This window comes from Falco cherrug, chromosome 1 (assembly GCF_023634085.1).
Source record: "Falco cherrug isolate bFalChe1 chromosome 1, bFalChe1.pri, whole genome shotgun sequence".
In the NCBI taxonomy this organism is placed as follows: Eukaryota; Metazoa; Chordata; class Aves; order Falconiformes; family Falconidae; genus Falco; species Falco cherrug.
The window spans coordinates 96,707,273-96,733,703 of record NC_073697.1 but is presented as its reverse complement, the minus strand read 5'-3'; the positions used below and the strand labels follow the sequence as shown (position 1 = coordinate 96,733,703).

Sequence of the window (26,431 nt, the reverse complement as noted above, 5' to 3'; positions counted from 1 at the left end):
CTTTCAAGATTCCGGCATACAAGGAGATTAAACTGCTTTCAAGCGGATCTCAAAAAAAGAAGATTGTACTTGCCTAAGTTTACTTAAAAATAAGACACTATTACTACTTACATCCAATAGCTAGGTAACGGAAGAAGAGCCATCCACTGATCAGTGGCTCTTTAGGGTTGCGTGGTGGCTTATTCATGATATCAAGATCAGGAGGATTAAAGCCCAGAGCAGTAGCAGGGAGACCATCCGTCACAAGGTTTACCCATAACAGTTGGACAGGAATTAGAGCTTCAGGAAAACCAAGGGCAGCAGTCAAGAAGATACTATAAAAAAATCCACCAGTTATAAGCTTATTCTTGTGCATGTAAGTCAGTCCTTTTAACACTTAAGCCTACGCCTGTAGCAGCACTTCTGTTCTCTCACGGAGAATTATTCATTTAATATCACAAGCTGAATATTCACATTCAGAAAATGAAACATATCAAAGAGCAAACACTTGTAACCATTGACATGTAAGTTTTGAAGCATTATCTTCTTCTGGTAACTTCATGAACGGAGACTTCTCTGATTTAGCCTTGTTTTTTCCCCACTCTGCTTGTCTGTATAGGTAAATATATACATACGTGCATAAAGGCTTGCAAGCCATTTTCTAAAAGACACTAGAACTTCTGCAGACACAATAGCATTTTAGCTCAAATGACTAAGCTTCATTTAGCTACATTACTGCTTGCAAGATGAGTCCCTGCAAAAATTGAATGAACACATAACTTTCAGGGCTCCAAGCCTGAGTGAATCAATAGAACAGAAGCAGGGGCTGCAGCAAGAGCCATGTGAAGGACAGCTTTAAAGTTCACAAGAAACAAGGCAAGAAAATTGCTGCGTTATATTCCACTCTGGGAGAAAGTATGCTTTGATATAAGCAACTGTTACAAGATTAGTATTTACATTCTGTTACCAGAAATGCCTTCTGTGGCATTGCGTCACCATTCCTTCCTAACACACAAGACACATTCTTCTGTAACTTGAGGTTAAACAAACATCCAAGTTATATCTGTGACTAAGCTATCTGAAATACCAGACCTTGTAATATTTGATTAAAGTTTTTATTTTCCTATTCCAGAAAATTATTCCAACTGCAGAAATAACTGTAAAGCATTTAGCCACCTACTGAGCTAGAATATTATATACAATATCTCTCTCTTGTGCTATGCTAAAATTCTCCAGTAAAGACTAGGCTAGAAGTGTGCAGACTTCCACACAATCACAATGACCAATTACCTGAAGAACCTGTTTCTCTGGTTTTAGCCAGAAATACTGGAAGTAAATACATAACTAAAAGTCTCCATCATCACTACTCCAGTTCAAAGAAAAAAACATTTTAAACCTACCAGACAACTTCTCCAACATTGGAGGAGATCAAGTAACGGATGAACTGTTTCATGTTGTTATAAATTGCACGTCCTTCTTCCACAGCAGCTACAATAGTTGAGAAATTGTCATCTGCTAAAACCATTTCAGAAGCGGTTTTAGCTACTGCAGTACCAGAACCCATAGCAATTCCAATTTCTGCTTTCTTCAACGCAGGGGCATCATTGACACCATCACCAGTCTAAAAGAAGAAGGGGGTGCGGTGGGGCAAGAAAAGAACATCAGGTGGGCACTTACATACAGGACCATAGAGGAATTTTGTACTGGGTGTGCATCTGGATCTTTAAAAAAAATAAAATAATATATCACTTAAGTGCAGAACTGTTCTGAGGCTTTGAGTTCAGGGAAATGTGGAATCAAGTGTCTTACTGAAAGACGCATTAGTCTGAAAAGGCATAATTTGGGTTTGAACACAGCGTGTGCCTTTCAAACCAAGTAAAAGTTCAATTAACTTACCATAGCTGTAATCTCATCAAAAGACTGAAGAAACTCAACGATTTTAGATTTGTGGGAAGGCTCTACACGAGCAAAGCAACGGGCATGGTGGCAAGCATCTCTCTGGGCAGCGAGTGACAGTTCATCAAATTCACGACCGGTAAAGGCTTTCGTAGAAACATCTTCATCTTCCACGAAGATACCAATGCGACGGCAAATAGCTACCGCTGTGCCTTTATTATCACCAGTAATCATAATAACTCGAATACCAGCTTGTTTGCACAGCTTTATAGATGATGCCACTTCAATTCTTGGGGGATCCAGCATACCCACACAGCCGACAAAGGTCAAATTGGTCTGGAACGAGACAGCACCAAGTTTGAGTGCAAGATCCTGCAGACTTCTGATCTGACACTAGCAAACAATTGTTTTGCTTGCATGCTACGTTATCATCTCTCAGCACAGTGACGTTTAACTTGTTGTCCACAATTTCTGTGGTTCTACATTGAGCAATTAAGACACTGAGGCCTTTGTTATCCTGCCATTTGGTCAAAATCAATGTATTATGAATTACTTGCTCTCATGTAAGTACTTTTTTCCTGAAAAGCTTACTTCAGAGTTTCTTACCTGTTTCACCATACTAAGTCTACACAGCACTTTAGCTCTCAAACTTAATTCAGAGCTGGAGAGGAACTGAAGTCACAAAGCTATATGCAAGTTAACAAGAGAAGGTAAATAAGAATTTAATGCTTTGGAATCAATGCTACATGGTACCATCTACATGATGATCATATGGGAGGACAGTTCATTTGCAGAGTATGCCACACTTTGAAATGGGATCCTACCTTTCCAAACATATCTTGCTTCAAACGTGCTTATTTTTTAGTTAAAACATGCTCTGCTTGTCAGCCTTGCAAATTCAACCTGCAAGCAGTCAAGTCTTTCCTTTTTGTCATCAGTGCCAGGAGTGCAGAGGACAAGCCAAAAGCTCTCATGCAACTGCTGTCCTTTCCCACCCCCCTCTAAATCCTAGATACAGATTTCATTGGAAAATTACAGAGTAGCTATGATTATAATCACGGACTGAGCTTTTTCAGCTGACAGTATGGAGACTGGAAGTGAACTTGACTTTTAGGAGCACAAAATGGCAGGTATGTTTCATCACAAAATCCCCAAAGAGCTCTTACAGTTGAGCAATGTCCAGCTAAAACCCATTACAGCTGAAACCACAAAGCAGTATTTTGAATACTTTCCAGTCAGTCTCCAAGAACAGTTTAAGATGTTATGATCTTGAGGACCTTACATATACACAAAAAATAATACAATTTTCAGCTAGCTGTTTAACTGATTTCTTATACTTTTAGCCAAGCAGCAGGACATATACCAGCCATCCAGAACAGAGTTTCTTCAAAGACACACATAGTCTCCTCTTAAACTGAATATTCCTTCCACACATGTGGTTAACTATTGTGTCTGACATCAAAAATATCCAGAAAGATAAAATTCTCAGATGTAACTTTCTCAAGAAATAATCAAATGTAAGGAGAATCATTGTTCTCCAGTTTGGAAGTGGGAAAAGCATTAAAAGGATCTATTACTAAACTTACCTCATAGTTAATGAAATTTGAAGAGTCCTCAAGATTCATTTCCTCTTTTCTGGGTGGATTGTCATGGGTTGCCAGAGCCAAGCAACGCAATGTATCTCTACCAGTTCCCCATTCTCTAATAACAGACATTATTTTCTGCTTAATTCCTGAGGTTAACTGTATTTTAGCACTTCCAACACGGACATGCGTGCATCTGTCAATTACACCTTCAGGAGCACCCTGCAGAGTCCAAAGGGAAAAAAAAAAAAAAAAAAGTAGTAACTTAGCTTAATAGGTCCCTTCCCACTGCAACATTTTCTCAAATTAAAAGTCTTTCTTTCATCTTCAAGGTGCAGCTTAGTTGCATGATAATTTTTTTTAATATTGTGTTACCTTTCCAGCCATTCCATAACTACACTTTCTTAAGTGAGGAACTGACCTTAACAAACATCTTACTCATAGATGTGCGGCTTGGTTTGTTCGGTGTACAATAGACAGACATAGACTTTCTGTCTCTTGAGAATTCCAGAGTGAATTCTTTCTTCATGAGTTGTTTTATCACCTTATGAAAAAACAATAGCATAAAAATGCATTTAGATAATACACACAACAAAACTCACTCCCCAGTGAACTCCAGATAAAAGAGTACTGACCGAGTTGCAAGCGTTTGCACGTTCAATTCTAGAAAGTCCTTTCAAGTCTGTGTCAAATACATTCATCTTTTCAACCAGGCAGGTAAGCGCTGTTTCTGTGGCTTCACCAACTTTCTCATATACTCCCTTAGCCTTTAGTTAACAAAGCAAACAAAAACACAGGAGTTTAAACCTCACCTGGAACCTACCAGAAAAAAAAGTTTGAGTTTCACAATGGGAAAAAAGCTTAACAAGAATTACTATGGCTTACAAAACGAGCAAAACTGTTCTTAAAAAAAGCAGCTTTGAAGAGTATAATTTGTAGGAGATCTCAAGCCTTTACTCTCAAGACCAGCAGAGATGGATGTCAGTACTTTATCATCAAGCATTTAAGTCAGTACAAGATGTGGCAACCTTAAGAAAGCAAGATAAAGCAAGAAAGTAGCAGTGCATTCTACACACCAGGATCTCCAAGTTCCAGATTACACTTGGTGCCTGGCTTTCATTTTCTCAGTGCTCAACAAACAAGTGACTCCCAGAATTAATACTTAAAGGAGAACCTAAATACTCTCACCCTTGACTAGGAAGGAGATTTACCACTGAAAGGTATTACATAGACAGATGAGAACAAACATTTATCCTCATTCTCACACTCTCCTCTGTTCTAGGGTATGTACTTACTTCGTTGTAATCCAAAGAGGAATCATTACAGAGTGCACAGATCGTTGCAAGTTCCACAAGGCCATCATACTGGCTACATTTAATAAGTTTGTCATCTTTATGCCTTTCCAAAGGAAGAAAAGGGGGAGATTTGAGTTAGTTATTTAGTATTAGCATTGCACCTTTCCCCTTCTTTAATCCCTTTACTGTGTTTCCATTTAGTACAATGCTTATTAGTTATGGACTCGGAACTACAGAACTAGAAATTGTTGAGAATAACAGGTTTGATAAAGGTGAGTTCTGAAGTTTAGATCAGAGAGTCATGATCAGAATGACATGATTATTAATGAAATTGCTACTTGAATTACAAAACCTTATTTCCTCCAGTGACAGGCATACAGAAGAGAGGAGCTCAGTGAAGAGGCACATGAAAGCAGTATTAAGAGTACACAAAGGACTTTGAGGGGAGCTCCAAGTAGGAGAGGGATACTGTTGGGATACCTTAGGAGTTCAGCTTCCTTAGCCTTACTGCATATTCTCCAGATTTACTGCCATGCATGGAATGTATGTACTTGGCAGGCATAAAAGCAGATCTGGCCTCTTTAATTGCTTAAAAATTAATCTTTACTGTATGTGAACCTCCTAAGCCAATGAAAAGCTAAGCCATTTCACAATACAAGTTCTACTACAGAAAAAATACTCTTTTCTAGTAGTCATATACACTACATGATGAATATCTGAAGTCTTCAGAAAGAGGGAGGGTACATTTTCCTAAAGCAATGCACCATTTAGACATCATAAATAAGAAGCAGCTTCTTTGCTTTCACATTTGGAAATGAAATTAATTTTCTGGAACATTAGCATGCTTCTAGAGTAAGCATAATAGAACCAAGGCTGTTCAATAATGTTATTTCCCCCGCTACCAAAATTAGCATGACATAACTAGTATATAACATCTTTCATTAAAGCTCTCAAGGAGGGGAAAAAAGGTCTGGTGGTAGAAAGACATGGATCACTACTCTTAAGAATTCATGACATCAATTATGACATGCTCTATTATGTAAGCTTTTGTTCAGTCTCTTGTAGTACTACAAATTCCAGTGTTGTATGCACATGAACAAAATGCATCTTATAAAAAACAAGTATTTTTTTGAAGTTTCATTTTGCATATAATTCTACAGCCACAAGCAGTAGCTTTAAACTCTCATCTCTTCAAAATTCCCAGCAGCTCTCGATTTGTCACCTCATCTATCATGGCCAATACTTCCTGTTTCCACCTGTTCTGAACTTGAAAACTAGCACACTTGAATATCCATAATTCGTTATACCAGGGTTGTTGTTTTTTGGGGTTTTTTTTTTGGGGGGGAGGTATTTTTTTGTTTTTTCTTCCCTTGCCTGTGTGTTCCTTATCAACATTTTCTGGAGAATGGCAAGTGCACTGGAGTCCAAGTTGCTGGGGTCAGTTCTGGATAAAGGTGATTTGGCTGTTGGTTTGGTTTTTTTTTTTCCTTAGAACTTCAGACTTTTTGATTAGCTAAAGATGAACTCATCTGAGGTCAAATGAAAATGAAATCTGCTAACTTTTGCCGCAGTACTTAATTGTTGTTAATTTTATGCCCCCAGTTTGCAAGTAAGTATGCACATCGTGCGTGCCGAAACCCAGCAAAACTACCTGAAACTGTTCAACAATCTCCTAATATCCCTGGGAAATTAGTCAGTAAGAAATTCTAGGGTTTTTTTCAATTAAAAAAGTATTTGTCATTTTGTATTCTGAATGTCTCTTAGATGAAAGTTATGTATCAAATATTTTAAGAATGAACGAAAAATTATTCATTTATTGCAAAAACACTTCATGGTTATGAAATAAGAGTTGGCTGCCTACACAGCTGTGGAAGACAACAGTACCTGAATTTAAGCACAACAAAGAAACATGTGTCAGGACAGTTTGTAGAACTAGAGCAGCTCCTGCTCGGGGGTGGTGCAATGGACTAGATGGCCTCAGCATCCCCAAACTTTGTTTGCAGTGGCAGTTTGCAATCAAAGGTAAAGTCAGTCACCTCACTTAAAAATCCTTACAAAGCCACTGATTAAAAAAAAAAAAAAAAAAGGCTGTCCACAAATGCAGAAATAAATCAGCCTTGAAGGTTTGGGAACTTAGCTATTTGTTTCCTCATGCTCCAATAACAGCCTTCTGTGGTAATTTCCCTTTCACAGAATGTTCTTTATGTACGTGAATGCAGTGCGATTAACATGCTTGTTCACATTTCCCCAATTTCAGCAAGTAAAATAGAACATTTACATACATTGATGACTGTCTTATAGCATGGTGACAGATGTTGAGTATAATATTTTATTATTTTGTTTATCTAGAGCTCATCTGAGACCCGCTAAAGCATAATAGTTGGATGCTTTACAAGGTCTAGAATGTCACCTTGCCTAAGTAAATGCTGTCTCCTGAAATAAAAGCTTAAGCTTTTGACAGCAATTAGCTTTGAAACAAAAGAGAATTGGGGGGATTAAGTTTTTCAGCTGCTGAGAACACCATGGTCTTAATTGCTATGAAAATTGAACTGAGATAATCACTACTGAGATTGGTGAAGATTGCATGGAGTCAGAGGCATGCATGTACAACTCCACAAGGCTGAAATGTTTACAGTAACTGGTTCTTAATTCTAATTCATACACAGTAGAATTCTATTCTGCAAACACAATTGAAGCAGTAAGATTAAAAAGACATAGAAGACTGGCCAAGTACAAGGAGTTGTGACAATCCAGTAAAGAGGATCGCTCTCCTTCTAGAAAGGGAACCCTAAAAATTCCTGAAGTTGTCAGATGAACCTATCCCACTAGTAGAAACTTGCAACTGATAAAGTAAACCATATTCCTTTCTTAAGGCAGTGGGTTTAACATCAGCTCAAATACCAAAAGCCGAGACAAACACATATCTATTCAAGTACAGATACAGAGTCCAACAAACTGTGAGGGCAGAAGGCAGGAATTTACAGTGAATTGAATTGAAGAATTAACTCTGTAAGATGCTTTACAAAAAGATCTACATTCTCTGAGGCAGGGGAATTGGAAATATTGAGCTTACAGATTAATAGAGGCTCACCTGTTCAGATTTATGCTGTTTTTTTAAATAAAAAAGTAACACTCATTTTGAAGCACTGGGATAAGCTAATCTCTGCCCAGTAAGATTTTAGTAAAAAAAAAAAAAAAAAATCCTTTCAACCTACCCCTAATTTATTTTCAGATTAAAGGAACACTGCAATATTGGAGACTGTATTAAGTAAGCTTCACAAAGGTTTACTTTTCTAGATTTTAACTTGTTTTTACTTTTAATTATTTTTCCTCTCTAGCCTTTCAGTGTGCATTCTCACTGGCTGAGCTTTCATTTATTAACAATCACTGTTGAATATTACATGCATCACTTTTCAAGACTAAAGTAACAGTCAATGCACAAACAGACAAATATTTAACTTCAACAGAACACTTACACTTCTCCCATGGGAGCATACGTTGAACCAGTTACAGTAAATTCATTCAGAGAACAGCTATCTCCTTCTACTCTGTCCAGGACAAACATCTGAAATTACAGTTAGAAGCGTTACTACCTTTGAACAATAATTAATGCAAGTTATTAAACAGGTCTTCAGCAAGCAGGTACAAGAGGCACGTTCGGGTTGAATAAAGAAACTAGACAAAACCAGATAGGATACTCTGCACTTCAATCCCACGTATGTTTGAACAGCTCCCTATATGGAAGCACAAAATACAGAAACCAGCACTTCTGCTTCACAGATCTCATTTGAAAAAACTTGAGTTGTGGCATAAACATTGGAAGAATTGAAAAACACATACACTATGTACACTTAATTTCAGCTGTGAACACTACTTGCACATCCACTTGACAATACTGACTATAGCCAAGCTCTTCCTGGGCTTCAGACTTAAAAATTAATTCTCATTTACACACTTGAAACTGCAATTCCAATCAAAAGCAGCGTAGGGCAGCTTGGAAACTGACAATTCTTGCCAAAGTAAAAGCATCTACAAATACAAGAAGCTTCTAGATCTAAGAGGTAAGGTTTTAGACTAGAGCCAGACTATGGCCAGTTTCCCTTAATACCAGCCACTACATGAAAGTGTTTCCTTTCCTGGTTTTCTAGTTATAAGTCACTTTACCATCCAGTACGCTGGTAGCTTAAAACCATTCAGACAGCTCAAGTGCACTTCCAGCACAGGTTGAAGTGTTATTTTCAAATACAGATACCAGTTTGAAGGATGCAGTTGTAGCCCACAAGACACCTGCATCTCAAGTTTTTTCTTTGTTTTTGTTTCCCTTCTAGGCAAGCTGCAGGCAGAACCGCTGCTGGGAAGATGGGAGATAAAAAAACAAGAGTGCCTGAAGCTGTCATACTCTTATGATTTGCTGGAGTGTTAGTAGAGAAGAAAATAATTTCTCACTAATTGATAGTACATCTTAATGGAACTTCTTATCTGTTGGCTAGTATAAGCCATTTTGCCATACCACGTTTTAGCAATGTCTTACTTTACCTTCATTGTGCTGCCATATGATTTAAGGCAAAAAGCTTCACAAGATACAGCCTAATAATGAGGTTTCCCAACTGAGCTGCATCGATGTCTGGAGACCCTATAATCTTCAAAGTGATTTTAAAAATCAAAAAGCTAGACAAGCTGATCAATTAAAAGCCCACGAAGCAGAATAAGTGCATTCTCAGAGGGAGATACCACAGGACATTAGGAGGAGACTTGAGGGATTCTTTTAAAGCACAGAAATTATTTTCTGACAAACATTTTAGTATAGGGCTCCTTTGGACACTCAGGAGTTACTACTTAACACAGACTGAAACTACAAGTAAAATTACTGTTGTAAACCTGCCTTCTCCAAAAGCTAAGCAACGTCTCTACTTAGAGTGAAACCAAGAATAAGCGTATTGTTTACAGATATTATTAGGATTTTGCTACATTTTGCAGGATCTTACAATTAGCCATCAGAGGTTAACTAGGAACGAAGTCGGTTGTACTGCACAAGATCTAAAACATTTAGCCCTCTAAATATAAGGAGTAAAGTATTTAGAGCTTTTAAATAAACACAACTTAAATGATGAGTTAACCAGGAAGCCTTCTGCTTTTGGCATCTGCACAATTAAAAAATCCCTGCAAAGACTAGGGCAGTTATGCAACCATACTGCAAGTAACCTCCTCTAGAATACTGATGAGCAGCTACTTTGTGTCTCTTAGGTATAAATACTACAATACCTAAGGAAGTAGAACAAGTCAACCACCAATTAGAAAGAAAGAGCCATCAATCACATGAGAATGAAGTGCTTAAGGCTTACAAACTTTTGTCACTGGTATGCAGTGCTCAACATTTACACATTTGGAATTCGAACCCAATGAAATGACTGAACATTTGATGTCATACAGTTGTTATGCCCCTGAACATCTACAGTTATTAAGGACTTAACATTTTCTCCAGAAAATTCCTACAGAGAACATCAAGTATATGGAAAGCACAGAGAACTGACAACTGAACTTATATTACATTAAGCAACTAGCTGTTTAAGAGCCTCAAAATCAATCAACACCAGAAAGAACATGGGGGGGGGGGGGGGGGGGGGGGAAGGGAGGAGGGGCACATAACTTACACTTAAGATGACCCTGGGAATGCTGGTGACAAGGTCAACTGCACCTCCAAGTTGCCAGATTAGTCATACAATATGGCACATTGAAAACACTAGTGATCTACATCAGACCAGTAGGAGCTACTGAAGACACCCAAATAAAGGTGGAACCACTCAGTAGTGAAAATACCTTGGATTAATCAAGTTCCTGTAGTAAATCATCTATCTTTTTTCTCATTGCTAAGTTTCTCCACCGGTCATCTTGCTAAATGAAAGAGGCAAGGATTTTACACTTACATACATCCTGATTCTACAGTGTAACTATGCTACCTTTCTGAAACAGGATAAATCATACTAAATAACTACCAGTAGACAGAAAGGCTTACAGACAAGTCAATGGAAAACTGTTTGCAAACAACTTTCTCTCCCATCAAGTGCGGGAACAGCTATTTCTGGCCATGACTAAATAAGGGAAGAGATAAAAGCCTTAAACACTACACAGTGGAAAACTGAATTAAAAGTGGAAGCTTATCTTAGGAAAATAAAGCAAGATTTTGACGATATGAGAACCAAAAGACTCACAATCAAAAGAATTCAAGCAATGCTGGCTATTCAGAATGGCTGAGAAGAAAAAGGGAAGAAGCTAGTTCAACATACCCTGCAGACTGACATCTGATTCGTGGTCAGAGTACCAGTCTTGTCAGAACAAATAACTGACGTGCAACCCAAGGTTTCCACAGAAGGAAGACTTCTAACAATAGCGTTCTTCTTGGCCATTCTCCGTGTTCCAAGAGCCAAGCAGGTGGTAATGACAGCAGGCAGACCCTCAGGAATAGCAGCAACAGCAAGAGCAACGGCAATTTTAAAGTAATAGATAGCACCTCGAATCCAGGAGCCACCATGAACCGGATCATTGAAGTGACCAATGTTTATTATCCAAACAGCGATGCAGATAAGGGAGATGACTTTAGACAGCTGCTCTCCAAACTCATCCAGTTTCTGTTGGAGTGGGGTTCTCTCTTGTTCAGTAGCCACCATCTCATCACGAATTTTTCCAATTTCAGTGTTTACTCCTGTTGCAATAACCACTCCCATAGCTTTACCAGCAGCAATATTAGTACCCTAATGTAAATAAAGAAATGGAAAGAGAAAACTTGTGGTCAATCTATAAACAGGTTTTGGTGGTGAGTTTTGTTTAATTTAAAAAACACAAAACCACCAAAAAACACCTTATGTGAGTCCAGACTGTGTTTCAGCTATGACACAGGAAAAGGTAAAGAGGAAGAGAATGACATTGCCCCAGTACCTGTAAGGGAATATGCCAGTGCAGAATTTTTGCTTACAAAATGGGCTCAAAATGAATCGGTATTGACCCATTACAAGCAACACAGTCAAACCCAGCTGATGAGTAAGGAGTATTCAACTGGGAATCTTAAGTGTGCTTTCCTTTCTTTTTTATGAGGATTGTATTTTGCCAGTTTTAATGTAATAGAGGTGTTCTCTGGGGCTCCCTTTGTAAACCTACTTAATATAAGAACAGCTGAATTTTCTACAAGGAGCCTACCAACAATAAAAGAATTTTTATTTTGTTATCTGAAAGTCATTCAATGCTTCCTTTAAACAAATCTGAACTGTTTCATTCCTATATAGAAAGCCAGTTCTCATCTTTTCCCTCACAATACTGCAATTTGTGTGGGCATTCTTACCAGTCTTAAGGACTATTACTTTAGAAAAGCAGTGTAGAAGCACTTTAAAAGTGCTCCAGCCTTCAAGACTTTCTGGCTAAGGACAAAAATCAGTTTCCTCACATAAACTGGTTTCAACAAGCATCTTTCCTGAGGACAGCTTTTATTACAAGTTTCTTCTAACTTTTAATTCATTTAGTTCGATGTACATGGACACACACATACAGATGCGTATAGAGAATACGGCAAAGAAGTCATACAGTTTTTACCTGAACAACTGAAGTTCTGCACATTTTTGTTTATCAGCTTCATTATTATCTTATAAAAGTTTTGAAAATTTAAAAACAACTAACTCACAGAAAAAAGCATGTTCTTCTTGTCTTGGTTTACAGCACGAGGATCAGGCACAGGGTCAGTGTGCTTAATAACAGACACAGATTCACCTACAATAAAGATAGTAAGTCTTAAGAAGATATACATATACTATCTTAAGTCCTGTAGGGAACCAAAAAGTTGTAATCCTTAGTCCTGAAGTTTTTTTAGATAGAGTTCTTTTCCTCAAATGATTTTATTTAATTTCTGAAGTGAAACAGGAAATATTTCAGCTGACTAAAAAAAAAAACCCAACAGAACGGCTGGTTTTTAATGAAAATAGGAAGGAATTTAAGTGAAAATTTTATATAGTTAGAATTAATGAAGCATACACCAAGGAACAAGAAAAGTAAGCAGCTGGTACTCCACTCCTTTTAACGTAGCAAGATCTACCGCATGAATTAAGATATTTTGTGAGCTTTGCATGCAGTACCAAGCATTTCAGTTCTCTATGCACTGCAAGAGGTATGTTCTTATTTAAATCATTAAGATGTTAGCACAGTTACACATCTGTGATGGTATACATCACAGTTACACTGGCAGACCTTAAAAAAAAAAAGAAAAAAGAAATTAAGTGTCATGCAGCCATCTGTTAGTTAACTCCTTCAGCTGGAAGTCTTCAGAGAACTCTTCCATAAAGACCTCCGATGTATCTATTTCTATAAGATGTCACACAGGTAAGAAAGGTTTCTTTTTCTACAAAAACCAGATGTTATTTACTACATCAGATTTCACGAGGTAGTGCTCTTGGCTTCAGTCACGGAGTGAAACTACTTTTTCTAAGCTGTAGAGTGCCAAAGTTTCCTACTTATAAAAGCTTTCTTAAGTAGCATCTTAGACTTCAGTCCTGCATTATTAGTTAGGAGACTTAAGCATCAACTTGAAGTAGTCTGAAAACAGAAGGTTTTCTTTAAAAAAAAACAACCAAACAAACAAGCTGTTATTTAAACAAAGGCAAGGAATTACTCCCTTTATATAGGCTTCTGGTAGATTATTTCTTCTACTTATTTCAGTTCTGATAGCTTGACAAACACAGAGCGCCTACACTTTCTTATGCTAAACATAAGTAAGCTTAAACAGTTCTGTACAATTCAGGATCTGTACTGAGAAACCTTGGGGCCTGTTTCAACACAGATTTAAGGATCAAAAACAGGTTTCTTTATTAATACTTTACTGGTTTAAAATTCAAGGCTAGTTAACATTAATCTATGCTACCAAAACAGGCAGACAGATCTTCGTGTTCCAGCTGAGAAAAAAAATGTTATAGCATGCTTGGCTGATTCCTAGCTTCTTTCCTATATTCAGAAGTACTGCTACTTTGTTTTGTGTTCAACAAATCTGAAAAGTGCTCTAAATATAGCTCCTACACTTGAGAACCGGTACCAGAAAACACATGAATGTGCCTTCACAGAATTTCAGCAAATAAGGCTTCAGTGTACTGAGTCTCTGGAAACAGCATTTTAAAGGCTGCCTGTACTTCAGAAGTTCTGCGCTCTCGTGAGAAAAAATGGGTAACTGTCACAGAAGACATTTAGTTACAATCTCCATACTTTCATACTTGAGCAGTGACAAGATGTTCAAACCTAGAAAACTGAATGAACTAGAATAGAAATTCTTTTTTTTTTCATTTTAGTTTCCCACAAGTTACCAGTGTGTGTCTTGGCCTGGGCTGGGGTGAGAGGAAAGAAGAAAGACCAAAAAAGCATTACAAGTCTCCACAAGAATGCTCATCCCGCTGAAGTGAATGTGTAAAGTCAATGATGAAGCAACATTTAGCCACTCTCAGAGTTAAGTTACTAGATCAGAAATTTACTGCACTTGAATGCAACACACCACTTTAATAGCTACAGGCTTGCTTCTAATGGATAATTCCAAACAAACAGTGAAAAGGCACTTTCAATTATGCACATAATTATCCAAAATTCACAGAAACTATACCTGTGAGAATTGACTGGTCTACCCTTAGAGTTGTAGATTTGATAGAAGTAATTCTTATATCAGCAGGAACCTTGTCTCCAACTGCAAAGAAATGAAAAAGACAAAGTTAGAATTTTGTTATTTGAGAGATTTCTAACCAAGCATACCATTACCTCTATCAGCCAGGAAAACAATTTTCCAGTAACTGTTCAGATGCATAAGATTACTAACAGCTTATTACTGTTTTTGTGGCTTGCAATACTCCAGTTTTCTGAGTATCCAATATACTTCAGCAATTTAGATTTGCCTTAAAGACCTCTACCCTTACCTAACCTCAAAGAAAGAAGTCTTAAATCACTGGATTGTGACCACTTAAAAGCAAAGCATTACCACGAGAAAGCACAATTTCAGTATATACCCATAGCTAAAACAAATAGAGTTTTGTTTTCAGAAAAACTGGTCCCAGAAAGTCTTCAGGTTGTTTTCTCTATGCCCAAAGTCAATCCTCTGCTCTCCAAAGATCAGAATGTTATCACATTTATTTATTTAGATACTAAAAGAAATTTTCCTTTTCTTTGGCACCAATTGTGAGAATAACGTGCTTCTGCAAATCTGCCACTTTAATGTTGTACTTTGAATACTGACAGATGTTTCAGAGTTGGAAGTCAACTTCACATCATACACCAGCTATATTTTTTCAGTAATGCTACTCTATTAAATATCCCACAATCCATACCCAGTTAAAATTTTCAGAGCTCTGTGTTTTTCTATGCTGCATTTATCTTGTCACATATATTTCTACTTTGCAGAAGACAACACTGGAGGGAAAAAAAAAATTTAAAACCCATAAATAAAAAAAAAAAACCTCCACTAGCAAATGTCTGAGACCCCAAGGCAGCAGACAACACAAGAAGCTAGCAGCACACTCCTAAAGATGGCAGAGTAACAAAGTCAGTTGCCAGAGCTCTGTGGCTGGTTTAAGCACCTCTTATCATCCTAGAATTAATTATTCTCCCTTCCTAACTTCTCTTATCTAGCTTTTAAGAAAAAAAACTAAAGCTCCACCATTTTGTGACTGCAAATGAATGGCTGCATGCAAATTAACTTGCTAAAGCATATTAATGAGTCACGTTTCTGACTCATGGGGGGGTGTTTCTACATTCTGCATGTCAATATTGCTAACGAACGCACAAAATCCAACATTTCTAATGTAATTCAGCACTGCAAGTATTCAACTGTCAGCTTTTTCATTATAAAATAATGCAAAGAAACAAAAGAAGGGAGAATAACTAGCTAAAAAGAGCTGATGTTCTCAGTAGACAGTCTGTGTCCCTGCAGTAAAATCAAAACAAGCTGCAATTCCTGCAGGAACTGCTTATGCAACTAACAGCAACAATGCACATTAACAACTAATACCATGGATAACTCTGCAGTGGTGTTACAGCCTCAGAAGATCCAACCACTCACACAGGAAAACACTATGGAACAAAATGCTGAAGAGCACAATTAAGTGCTACTTCAAACCTTAAGTAAACTTGCACCACATGACTTTCTGTAAGGTCAAGGAAATACCAACCATTAAAACCAGCAAAAGATTGCTTGCTTTTTTTTGTAGACTTAGACGTGTATTTTTGTAAGCATATGTATATGAAGAGATCCAATAAATAGCCACAAATTCCCTTTTTGTATTATAGCCTGCGAAAACTGATTTAAGCCACAATGCCCTTGAGCAGCAAGAGAAAATAGCATTAGACAAACAGTGACCTAGGCCAAAAATGGCAAAACTATTCATATGCTCTCCTGATGTCGTGAGGAGGTTTATATGCAGACAAAGAATAGCAGCTGGTTTTCAGATATCACTGAACAACAGGCTAATACCTCAGTGCAACGTGGTGTAACGCCTGTCGATCTGCACAGACATTTTCAAAGTACTTAAAGCAGCTGGAAAACTATAGCCAACTCAAATACACTGCCACATTTGACAACACTGCTAAAGACTTAATCACTCCCTAAAAAAGAAGCTGTTAAAAAAATAATCTTAAAATATTCAAGTAACATATGGCAAAGTTTACAAGTAATTTTCCAACCTACTTCTGAACAACTCTTAAGTTGTCCAAACTCAAACGTCATACAAGATCTGAAGTATTAGGAAAGACCCCTGTTCTAGTAGACTACTGGCATTCGAGCATCGGTATTTTCATGAGAACTACTATCATTATCAATTGCATGAATCACCAGAACTGAAGTGTTAAAACTTCGAAAGCTGCAGTATCATAATAGATTTCTCAACAATTTAAGATAAGGCACTTTGTTCACTCACTATCTCCATTTGAGAACGCTGTAGTAAAATATCTGAGGCATTTCCAATAGGCAGGAAAGCTGTGTATCAGGATCAATTACAGAACTATTTTAAGCTGCTCTTTGCAAAATAACAGCTATGACACTAAGTCATTTATAGTCTTGAATATACTTTCATGAGCATAACAAACTGAATATAGATAGGAAATCATTCTGTGCTAGATCGGAACCCACAGCAAGTTTTTAGTGAGCAGTTCAGTGCTCATCTTATCTACAAGAAGGGTTTTTTCCACATGCTTCAACACGGGAAAGAAACTGGGAGGGTTTTGTTGTTTTTGGGGGAAGCTTTTAAAATTCAATTGCATTTCAGTCCACCGAACCAGTATAAGTATTACACAAGGCTTGAAAAACAAGAATTTAGAAGGTGAGTATGTATTTGCGTTGCTCAGTACAGGGCTGCTGCTACAGTACATGGATATAATCCCACAGTTTTAAATCTAAAATAGCGAGTCAGTTGCATAAGTGATTTCATCCATGATTTTAACCAAAGTGTTTAAGATTAAACAGTCACTTGATTTCTACAAGAACTCTGAAGAACTGAAGAAATCAAGTAAGCTGCTTTCAAAGCTGCTCAGGTACATGTTCTTGAAGCATGGTGTAGCCAAATACTTAACTACTGATTAAAACAGCCCTTATAAATATAAAATTTACTGCTAATTTTATTATAATAAGAGCAAAATTAGGGTTTGGTTCAGATCATTACAGCTTTATTCACAGAACCTTTTTACTCACGTACAGAATACTAATTTGGAATTTTAATACTGAGCTTCAGCACGCAATAATGGAATCTGGTCTAGTGGAAGGTGTCCCTGCCCATGACAGGGGGGACAGAACTAGATGGTCTTTAAGGTCTCTTCCAACTCAAACCATTCTATGACTCTACGAATCTGTTTAAAAAGAGTCTGGTCCCTGTAAGGGGGGTGGGATGGGGAGAAATTAAATAAATCTGTTTTACTTAACTGAGCACGAGCCTGTACCAAAGCAAACAATTGACGATTTCCATGCCTTGATATAAACTGGAGTGGTACTTGGTTGCGGTATGAATTTAAAGTTTATGGCAATTGTTTTAAATAAGCCATATTCCTTCACTGAAAACATGGACAATTTAATATCTGAAAATACTGTGTTCTTCAGCTACCTATCTAACTAGCAGTGTTATCTTGCCAAGATTCCCACTCACTACACCTAACACTCTAGCCTTTCTTCCCTAGTTCAAAGCTCCCCACCTTATCTTACTCCTCCCAATGTTGTGGCAATGTTATAGGTCAATTTCTACTCTGTATGTACAGTCACATACATATGTTCAATTTTAAGTACAGTACAACCCTATCAGAGCACATAAAACGTGCATTTACAGAAATGACTGCAGTTCCCCAGGAAAGGGCTTCCTCGTTAACAAAAATCCTTCAAGGACAATCCAGCATACAGACTGCCCTATTTGATTTGCAAAGATGCCTTGTAAGAGAACATGATTCAAGTCTCCAAACCTACTTCAAATATGGAATATATCAAGCAATGTAAGTCCTGATTTAATACTCTTGTGGTGACCAAGTCTCAAGACTGCAATTATCAACTCGTTACCCAGGTATCTCATTTGAGCACCGATATTTTACTTTACCACTTTCCAAGGCAGCAGTAATACTAAACATTTAACTTCAGAATTCTGTCCGAAGATGGTTTGAGACACACACTGGGAGAACTCTACAGCCCAAAGGCACTACTAGCGTGTTGCAGGCTACATCAGCCGGTGGTTTAAGGCGCCCAGGAAGATGAGCAGACATGATGGGGCACATAAGCTATGAACAACAAAGCTAGATGGAAAATAAACTATTAAAGCTGCATGGATCTCAGTCGCTGTTATATTTTTAGCTACATCTGGGTATCAACAAAGAACTTTATACTACAACAGACCTACACTTATCTTTCAAAGTCTCAAGTGATATTCTAGATCTTCTAATTAAAATTGTTGGTGACTGTAGGCTCAGGAAGCAGTATTAACGTTACCCTTGAAAACTACTGTGATATATAAAAGTCCTCCAAACAAAACTACTGCTTTAAATATGTACTTTGAACACTGGTATGAGCTCTGTTAACAGCCTCTGATCCCTCCCACAACTGAAGACTTGCTAAGAGGAGGTTTACAGACCAGTACATTATAAACAAGTGAAAAGTTTTGCTTCTTTTTTATGTTAATGTGTAACAAAAATTGTTATTGTAAACTGTGTTACAGTAACAAATGTAATGTGTTGCAATAACGGGTGATCTGTTTGCAAGAAGCCCATCTAAGTGATCAAAGTAAATGAGTAATTTTTCCCATAGAAGTCAGAATGGCTGTTCATATACAACATGCACTTGATACTTTCTTATTTATGCTTATCATTAACCAAAGTTAATGTCAACCTCTATCTGCTATCAGCAGGCTGGGGTCGGAACTGGACTTTTGTAATAAAGATCAGTACAGCTCTGAACTATTCTGCCACTGTTGTCTGAGTTTGTAACTTCTTTTAAGGCAAATTCTGAAGAACTGGGATACTATTTCAACGTCCAGTTGAACAATTTGGGAACACAAACAACAGTTCCTGAAAGACAAGATGTTCCTCCCAATTTCCATAAAGGCCAAATAGACAAAAAAGCTCCACAAATGTTACATTGTGTTGTTTTGCCCCCTTCTAAGTGGCTTAACAGATTAAGGTTCATTTTGACACATTCCATCTATTTTGATTTTTTAAGACAGTATGGTCTGTCTCCTGCTTTATTAGGATGCTCTAATTTCATCAGGCTACAGTAGAAATACTACCAAATTCAGCAGATACAACCTACCGCACTGCTATTAAAACATCTCTGATTCAAAATACATTATGCATGGGGTTTTATCATCAAAAGGGAAGAGGAATAAGTATTAATTCTTCTGCCAAAAAACACTGCGTTAGCAACTATTTTCTTTAACTGTCTCAACATTACATATAATTATGGGTATAGTTATTTAAACCACTTTCTCTAATGAGATCCTTAGCCTCTTGAAGAGTCAGTTATTTTGAAGTCCTCTCTCTTGCCCAAAAATAATTTCTTATCCTCTGAATGAGGGGACACACCATTGTGTGAATATTTACCAATAAACTGAGGCAACTGAACCTTCCTACATGAGGTATGGGTATCACTTCAAGGTTTAAGAATTGAAATAAGTAGTCTTAAAATAGCACATATGAGATGCTACATACTTTAATCAACCAGAGCCAAGTATTGTTTCTGCTGGGGGGGACAGGAACAGTTAAAACTTACACGTAAACAGAACAAACTGCTTCTATTTAGAAGTACAGCTGCTGCAACACAATTGGTTTTAATATTAAACTTCCTCAGCATGAGCGCAACGGAAGAAAAATTAAGTATTTAACACTTCCTGAACAGGGTATAATAAAATGCTACCAAAAATCAGAAGCTCTACAAAACAGGAAGATTGAGTCCATCTATGCTTTCATACTAGGCCAAGAGTGTCAAATTGTCAAAACCAAAAGACTATGAGACATACTTCAAGTCTTGAGCTTCCACTCCAAACCAGTATGACAGATTTATTTTCCAACAAGAAGAATTTTAACAGCACTGGCCCACTCAGTTTTAACCATAGTAATAAAACAGCATTTCCTTTTACTGCCAAGATGACAGAACACATTTGAACACATTCATTCTTTGCATTTATGATGCACGCTATGTATCAGACAACATTCTGAAATAGCCTTCTCTATCATATGCCGCTCTGCAGCCTGGACACAGAGAAAATATTCAGAGAACTTATTGTGCAGTGTGATTCTTCTAACCCAAGAACTGTTAGAGGTAGAAGTTAAAATTCAAACAAAACACATACATACTGCATTCATCAACAAAAACCAAACGAACACAAAAAGTTTAGCTTTCTGGGAGCAAAATATTTTAGGGTCAGAACAGAGGGTTATATTGAGAAAAGTTATGTACTGTTTAACACAGTGTATCAAGACTTGAATTATTCCTACTTTCTTTTTGTTCTGTGAAAACATACTTTTAAGTGTCATTCTCTCTGAAGAGGGCACCAGAACATTAAGTAATATGTGCCAATAGATGAGTACCCAGCCTGTAAATCTGCACTTATTTCTATTCTCAATTTGTCTAGCTTTAGCTTGTAATCAGTGGATCTATTTCTATCAGCATCTCCTAGATTGAAAACTCTTGTGATCGCCTCCATCTAAGTGGCAAGTTAAACTTCATTGCTGTTCAGGTAGAGAACAATTACATCTTCACACCAGAGCTGAAGTCCTTTTTCCAAGTTAGGCTGCATGTGGGTTAACACAAGAAAAAAAAAAAAGTAAGAATTCTGGAAGTGCAGCACAGCTCCAAGGGTAAGTTTTCTTTAGCCTTAAAAATGCTTGCTTTGCCAGGGTGAAATGGTATTAACACAATATTATCTTGATGTTCAAGCATTTTGTTCAGTACTATTTGTGCTTATAATAAAACCCCATTGCAGTACCGGTTCTAATCAGAGTCTAGAACGTCTGATATGTTCTGAATTCAAACAATTAAGAATTAGTTTCACTATTTTTACTTAACAGCTTGGCAACTCTGGAGGAAAATGCTACAAGAATTGGGGAAAAAAACTGGAGATGTGTTTTGTAAGTTTTCCAATGTGTATTGAAAGCAACACAAGTTCAGGCTGTGCCCTGACTTGAACCTCACGTAATTCCAGACTTCAGTGGAGTACTGAACAGAGTTTGGACCGCATCTGGTTATCTCAAAACTGCCTTGGGTGTGTTAAAAAGAGTTTAACAGCTAAAATGCTCACTGAAGCTAACAGATTTATGCAGTACTCGTATGTGTATTTATTAACTGCTGATCTTACCTCCATATTTTTTCTGGTTCAAAAGCAGTACTTTATGGAAAAAGCAAAATATATGCTTGACCTTTAAAAGCCAAACCTGACAATTTGCACTAGGTAAGGGAGAAAAAAAAAACAACCAACCAACCAACAGCCACAACACAGCTTGCAGTCAAGTTTTTTTCCACAAGAGATGCTTTCAGCAGCATGCTTTTAGGATAGCCCCCAGCAGGTCACCATTCCGGCCTTAAGTCTTACTCAATCCTTTTCATTATTTGTTTCCAACCTCAATACTTTTCGAAAAGTAAACCTGCATCTCTAGCACCGAGTCTGAGAAACTTTTCTAATAACCAGAATTGAAACACAGACACAAGGACCCAGACATTTTGGAGTAAGATCTGCAATGCAAATGTTTGTTGCTTATACTACCAGGGAGAACCCATGGTTCTTCATAACCACACTGGAGTTTGACATAATTCACATTAAGAATCTTCCTTCCCAATCTTCTTCACCTCAGAATTTATCTTTCCTTGATTATAATGGTATCTAAGCTCTAGGAAGAGTCTTACGAGTGCTCTACAGTTAGAATTAAAAGCCTCATCAAAATGTAGTTCTGCATACTTTATTATGCCAAGTAAAAACTTAAAACTAAGTCTTCTGAAATACACACTAATTTAATAATCAACAGATTCTGAGAACTCTGTGTGTATTGTTAAGCTGTTGAGTACTTACAGGTATAATAACGGAAGACAAGAACCATCATTCAGGACTTCAGGGAAAGAGGAACTTATTGTGACTCCAGTTTGGTCACTTACAGATTACAACTAATGAACATTCATTTATTACATTACAGAAACTCAGACACGCAGTATCTAAAATAGAACATTTTAGACAGGATAATACAACAGAAGTGAACAAAGCTAATTCCTGTTCCCAGACGTGCTTCTTTAAAAATCTTCGCAGCCAGTCTGACACACTGATATCAACTAGACTTCATACAGAACTTGTAAGAACTAATGCCATGCTGTTTTAAGTTGTTACTTTAACCAAGGCAAACAAAAACTCAACTGAAAGGAAGAAGAACATCTTTAATCTATTAAGATAGCCACTAGTTATAAATTTAGAGTGCATCCTCCAACAAACTTAAGCTTTCATAGCAGCACAATAATCCATTTCAAGACAAGTCAAACTGAAAAGCCATCTGAGGACAGCATCTGGATTTTTTTCAGTTCATCAATTTTAAGACACAAACAGTGTAGCTTAGTAACCCTTACACACTACAGTTCCGAGAACTATGCCCACCAGAGGTCTGCAAGCAAGTTTAAGGCATACATCCCCCTACACGTTCCAGTTGGTTATACAGTTTATTTTCCAACATCTCTGCTTAAGTGGACACAGAACAACAACTTCCTAACATAGACAGTTCAGAAATTCACGTCTGCACAGTCTGAACAAATACAGACTACAGTGTCTGCTAGTACACCTGCAACATTGGAGCACAGCATTTATGTCGAATTTGTTAGCTATTAGGCATAAGGACCAGTAACTGCTCAAGCGTTCTGCAGTATTTCATGCACACAGATCCCCAAGAGACACACAAGACAGCAGGTTATCTACCACTTGAGCGATAATCTAATTCGTGTTACTCCATATTCACTGCAAGGCGACAATGCGGACCTGCAGTTTCCCCCCTATTACTTCAAGTCAAATAAACCACCATCTGTTTCTGCTGTTGGCAATCAATTAAAAAAAAAAAAAAAAGTCTTCCAGGAGCTTTGTTCTAGAAGGCTATGAGGCAACCTGAATGCAAACATAATGAACGCAGTCAAACTCTGCAAACAGCTTAAGGAGCCACAATAAAAAGTAATAGTATAAACCAATATTGCACTGTCTTTGGGTTAGGCTAAGCCTACCAGGTTATCTTTAATGGGTTCAAAATATTGAAAATACCAATTTATTTTGAAAATGGTTCAATGCTACTCTCAGGGAACTCTCACAGTGTGAAGAGGCAAATTATTCCCCCACTTACCCAGAACTACAATACTAATCTACCAAAGAGTTATCACTGTCAGACCGACATAGCTACTTCAAATTAACAAAGCTGTTAGAGCATTAAATACAACTATTTTGTAATGGAAGACCTGTAGAATGTTGTTCCAAATTAGATATCAGCATAGGGGAGAAACCCATCACCTGGTTATTTATGCCACTCAGTTGAAAGAGATTTGCCTGGACACACAAATGTCATTGGCACTTTGCCTAGAATTCCATACCCAGATATGTCTCCCAGTATGAAGTGCTCTGTCACTTCCCTACATGGTCATCTTTTTGCAAACACCATGTCAAAGGCCATCGCAGAACTCCTACACTTGAGGCACAGGCATGCACACAGTCTCTCTCACCTCCAGGTCTTGACACTAACACTGGTACATAGTGTATTGCTCTTTACTTGCTCAGTAGCTTTTCTGGGTTTGATTACAATTAAAATTTCATCATTGTCTAGCTACAAGTTCGAATTTGTTGTTTTGGTTTGTATTACACAGAAGCACTTATGGCTGTATTAAACATCCACATGTCTTAATCACCTTCTCTTGAAACTGCAGCTGATTTTACTTACCAACGTAAGAAAAATGATGAATGCTTGGCTTAAGACTAGCTTGGGACTGTTTGACCCACCAGTTTAAGTGAGTATTTTAATCTGTATGAGCTTCTACAGTCAGTCACCAAGCCAGACCACGTATCTTAAAGGACAGTCATAAGGTTGGATAATTTTTCTCTACAGAAGCATACAAGTTTTAAAGTTTACTCTTTTAAAAAAAAAAAAAATAAAAAATCGGTTCTACACGTGTTGGACTATCACACACTGTTCTACAAGCAGATTTTAAATAGTGCAATAGTCACCCTATGAAAAATAGGATACTATGTTTGTTAAAGACAACCTAGTGTTCCATGTATGCTAATCAGCAGTTTATTTCCAATTCATTTCTCTCCTTCAAGCATTGGCCTTTAAAAGACATGGCACCAATAACTGATTTTATTGACGCTGACAATATACAGCTAAGTAAAAGCTCACACATACCCCAACTGGTTTACGTACAAATTTAGCTTTGTCTTTTTCTGTAAGATGAAAATGCAATCTCTGCCTCTTCCAAAATAGCAAAGAAATAAGCAGAAAATGATGTACTATGGACACCTGGCAGAGCAGCAAAATCCAGCATTTTTCCTTAGTGAAAAACCCCAGACCAGTACAAAATACAGTCATCAGTTCTACCAATACTGCTTTAAAGTGCCAAAACCCACAACCCACTACTTGCAAAACTACCATTCTATTACTGACATTTAAAAACAGGATAAAGATTTGGACTAGACATTTACTGCACAGTCTGTAACATTATACAGTTGTTTGCCTCAAAAAGACACAGAAAATGTCAGCTGCTGAAACAGAATCTCATTGCAGAGCTCACAGATTTGACTGTACAGTGGAGCAATAGTGAGTCAAAACAGCAGAGTAAGTGACAAGGTATCGTAATTCACCCTTTACTTCACCTATCAGCACTTTGTAGTTGTACTTGGTCTTCACCAACAGATGCTAAGAGGAAACTAGCTTCAGCCTTCATGAGATTCACACTCGAATTAACCCTAGCCAGGGCTGCTGTAGCAGAATCATCCTATGCACAAAACGGAGGCATGAGACAGGGCTCAATGAATGTTAAAGTTTCTTATGGAATGAAAGCTGGGCAGACGGCCAACACCAACTTCATTTTGAGTGCATACTCTCTCTGCCTGCTAATTAAAATAGAAGGATAGTCAAGTTTAAGGGTATATATTTATCTCCTCTTGAGACAGCTACCACCTCTAAAAGCAAAGTGACACCAGTGCAAAGAAAGTTTGATGTACACCCTTAATTGCTCCCAAAGGGCCAATCACTCAGTTAACAGTTGATAATGACCTACAAAATACGAGTACGCAATCACTCCTGACACTTAACAAGAACCACCTAGTTCTATCTGGGAAGGAATAGGAAACATTAAAGTCACTGACAAATCCAGTTGAGAGAAAGAGTTATTGGTATGGCACAGTCACCAAGATGAAGGAGTTCTAGCTGTAAGTATAGAATACTTCTATTTTTGCACTCCTTCCAAATAAAGGTACATCTTTTAGGGCAAATCTAAGTTATTAGAAAGCTTGATGTAAAATTTCAGTCTTTTAAGTCTGGTACTTAAATGATTACACCAGAGAAACAGGAAGCTCTACTTAGTATAGTTATCTCTATTTGTGGTCTCCTATACAGCAACAGGCAAAAAAGCAATAAAGAATTATGAAACTTGAGAAAACAATGATGTCATATGCCAGTCATACTAGCCGAGCGGACATTTGTAAAGAGAAGCTGAAAGACACTGCTACCACAAATAAAAAAAGCTGGAAAAAGTCTTCAGATGAAATTATCTTTCCTTAGATAAAAGAACAGAGCTGGAATAAAAAATAATAATAATATAATCTGCATTCCAGAACCTAAGAAAACTGAACACATTTCAAAGCTAGGAAAAAAAAAAAAAAAAAAAAAAAAAAAGAGTATTTTGCAATAGAAAACAGACAAGTTAGGACACTTTGAAACCAGACTTTAGAAAATAAAATTTTAGAGTAGTGACAAGTGTTAAAACCTCTACTCCAATTAAGACGCTTTGCTTTTAGACCTACCAATTAAAGTAAGTGGCAATTTGAAAAACAATCCCCTCAGTGCAAATGCACATTTAAGGTAATTACAGATGAACAGAAGCAAGATTGTTTGTAAGTGAATCGTATACTCAGGCATCTCTGGAAACTGCCCCCAGGGCCTCAAATCATTAAGACAAGGCCCCCACAACAATTTTACAATAAT

At 37.4% G+C, this 26,431-nt stretch overlaps 1 protein-coding gene across 2 annotated transcripts in view; it reads right to left on the bottom strand.

Moving 5' to 3' along the window:
• Positions 1 to 26,431, bottom strand: part of ATP2A2 (ATPase sarcoplasmic/endoplasmic reticulum Ca2+ transporting 2) — a 48,691-nt gene that overhangs the window by 9,380 nt on the left and 12,880 nt on the right. For both annotated transcript variants that reach the window (XR_008732221.1, XM_005434576.4), the window contains exons 6-16: positions 14,376 to 14,456; positions 12,423 to 12,508; positions 11,038 to 11,502; positions 8,230 to 8,318; positions 4,754 to 4,856; positions 4,094 to 4,225; positions 3,880 to 4,002; positions 3,462 to 3,680; positions 1,876 to 2,211; positions 1,380 to 1,600; positions 112 to 314 (exon numbers count right to left, since the gene is read on the bottom strand). Coding sequence is in view for 1 of the 2 variants with exons in the window: in XM_005434576.4 (XP_005434633.2) it covers positions 112 to 314; positions 1,380 to 1,600; positions 1,876 to 2,211; positions 3,462 to 3,680; positions 3,880 to 4,002; positions 4,094 to 4,225; positions 4,754 to 4,856; positions 8,230 to 8,318; positions 11,038 to 11,502; positions 12,423 to 12,508; positions 14,376 to 14,456 (2,058 nt within the window). In the remaining variant the exon portion in view is untranslated. The remainder of the gene's footprint in view (positions 1 to 111; positions 315 to 1,379; positions 1,601 to 1,875; positions 2,212 to 3,461; positions 3,681 to 3,879; positions 4,003 to 4,093; positions 4,226 to 4,753; positions 4,857 to 8,229; positions 8,319 to 11,037; positions 11,503 to 12,422; positions 12,509 to 14,375; positions 14,457 to 26,431) is intronic.